Source organism: Microtus ochrogaster, assembly GCF_000317375.1.
Source record: "Microtus ochrogaster isolate Prairie Vole_2 chromosome 14 unlocalized genomic scaffold, MicOch1.0 chr14_random_3, whole genome shotgun sequence".
Classification (NCBI taxonomy): Eukaryota; Metazoa; Chordata; class Mammalia; order Rodentia; family Cricetidae; genus Microtus; species Microtus ochrogaster.
This window is the reverse complement of record NW_004949098.1, coordinates 13,407,340-13,409,717: the sequence shown is the minus strand read 5'-3', so window position 1 is coordinate 13,409,717 and position 2,378 is coordinate 13,407,340. Positions and strand designations below refer to the sequence as shown.

The following is a 2,378-nucleotide window of genomic DNA, read 5'->3' as shown; positions in this document are numbered from 1 at the left end:
GGATCTGCCTCTGCAGATGCCCCTGGCCCCACTCTGGATCCTGCCATTGTCTCAGGCTCTGGCCTAGGTCGCAGGCTCAGTTCTGCTCCTCTCCATTTCAGAGTTTTTGATTTTAGTTTGTTGTTTTTCAACATATGGTTTGTCTATGTTATTCTGGCTGTCCTGAAAGTCTCTGTACAGCAGACAGGCCTCCAACTCAGAGATCTACCTGCCTCTGCCTCCTAAGGGCTGGGATTAAAGCCCTGCACAACCACTGCCTGGGTGGCTGTTTCAGTTTTTGAGTTTATATGCTTAGGTAGCCTGCAAATACCCCCATGTATGATGTGTTGTAGGAAGGAAACCCCTCAAAAGCCACGGTGAAGTATACCAAAGCAACACGCGTGTAGAGCGTTCAGTCCCTGGAGGTGTCTTCTTCTATAACACCTGTTATATCCAGGATGAAGGGAAGTGGCCTCTTATCAAAGCATGTGAGCTGGTGTAGGTTGCCAGGGGCTTCAGAATTGTGGCCATCAGGAAACCGTGATGGTGTTGCTCTGCTATTTTACATTTTTGTACAAAAGACTGACACACAGACAACTATTTCAAGTATATAATTAAGCTCTGAGGGCTGGAGAGATGGCTCAGCAGTTAAGAGCACTTTCTGCTCTTGCAGGGGACTTTGGTTCAGTTCCCAGCACCCACATCAGAAGGCTCACAACTGCCTATAACTCCAGTTCAAGGGAATCCAGTGCTCTCTTCTGGCCTTTGCAGGCACTGCACACATGAGTTGAACATGCAGACATGAAGGTACACTCACAAATACACAAATTTAAAACAAAATTAAGCTTTCAAATAAAAATTTTGTAAAGAAATAGATGGGGTAAGATGTTCTTTGTCCTGCATGGCAGGTTTTATTTCCCCTATGTGTTTTGGTAAGTATATTATTAATACTTAAAACATTTAACACCAATGTACAGATCACATAACTTAAGGTATATTCATTCAGTTCTTTGTCTTTCTCCCACTTTTAGCACAGACTGGCTGCTCAGCTCTCCTAGCCCAATGGATGCACCATCCGTTAAGATCCGCAGAATGGATCCTTTCTCTACAAAAGAACATATTGAAGTCATAGCTCCTTCCCCTCAAAGAAGTCGGTCTTTCTCAGTGGGCATTTCCTGTGACCAGACAAGTTCCTCTGAGAGCCAGTTCTCCCCACTGGAGTTCTCGGGAACAGATTGTGACTGTGGAGACAACAGTGAGTCAGTGGATGCTGCCCACCACCTCCAGGACAGCTGCCTGACAGAGTGTGACGTGGAAGATGGTACTGTGGATGGCAATGATGAGGGGCACTCTTTTGAACTTTGTCCTTCTGAAGCTTCTCCCTACACAAGGTCAAGGGAGGGAACGTCCTCTTCCATAGTGTTTGAAGACTCTGGCTGTGACAATGCATCCAGTAAGGAAGACCACAGAACCCGGCCGCACAATGGCAGCCACTATGTTAATAAGCTAACTGAGTTCAAGTGCTCTGGCAGCAGATCGTCTTCCGAAGCCACCTTATCTACCTCTCCTACCAGACCAACCACTCTGAGTTTAGACTTCACCAAGAACACTGTGGACCAGCTCCAGCCCAGCTCCCCGAAGGTGTACCTGTACATTCAGATGCAGCTGTGCAGAAAGGAGAACCTTAAAGACTGGATGAACCGACGCTGCACCATGGAGGAGAGGGGCCACAGCGTGTGCCTGCACATCTTTCTGCAGATTGCAGAGGCCGTGGAGTTTCTGCACAGCAAGGGACTCATGCACAGGGACCTCAAGGTGTGTAGTCAGAGAACGTTACGCCAGGTCTGGGGTGTGACATCTATGGTTCAGAGCAGGATTACAATTGTCAGTCTTTAACCAAAGCGCTGGCAGAGTGGAGTAACGTAAAGGCTTCAGAGAACAGCAGTCCAGGAAGGAAACGGGAGGGAAGAGGTCTCGTGTTTGAAAGGTTCAGACAGACTGTGCATTTTCCCCTATAGCCCCTTCATTTCTGTGTTTCCAGTAGTCTTCATGAGGAAAAGAGTCTCTAAAGTCCACTATGAGCAGTTATGCTACATAATTCCTATGCTTTAAAAATATTTTTATGGAGCTGGAGAGATGGCTCAAAGGTTAAGAGCACTGGCTGCTCTTCCAGAAGTCCTAAGTTCAATTACCAGCAACCACATGGTAACTCACAACCATCTGTATGAGATTTGGTGCCCTCTCTAGCGTCTAAGCATACATGCAGGCATAACACTGTATACATAATAAATAAAGATTTATTTAGGGCTGGAGACATGGCTCAGAGGTTAAGAGCATTGCCTGCTCTTCCAAAGGTCCTGAGTTCAATTCCCAGCAACCACATGGTGGCTCACAACCAT

General features: G+C 46.7%; 1 protein-coding gene across 2 annotated transcripts in view; it reads left to right on the top strand.

Annotated features, from left to right (window-relative positions):
- Eif2ak3 (eukaryotic translation initiation factor 2 alpha kinase 3) overlaps positions 1 to 2,378 on the top strand; it is a 72,387-nt gene that overhangs the window by 58,635 nt on the left and 11,374 nt on the right. For both annotated transcript variants that reach the window (XM_005364776.2, XM_026787981.1), the window contains exon 13: positions 1,011 to 1,794. In XM_005364776.2, coding sequence (XP_005364833.1) covers positions 1,011 to 1,794 — 784 coding nt within the window. The remainder of the gene's footprint in view (positions 1 to 1,010; positions 1,795 to 2,378) is intronic.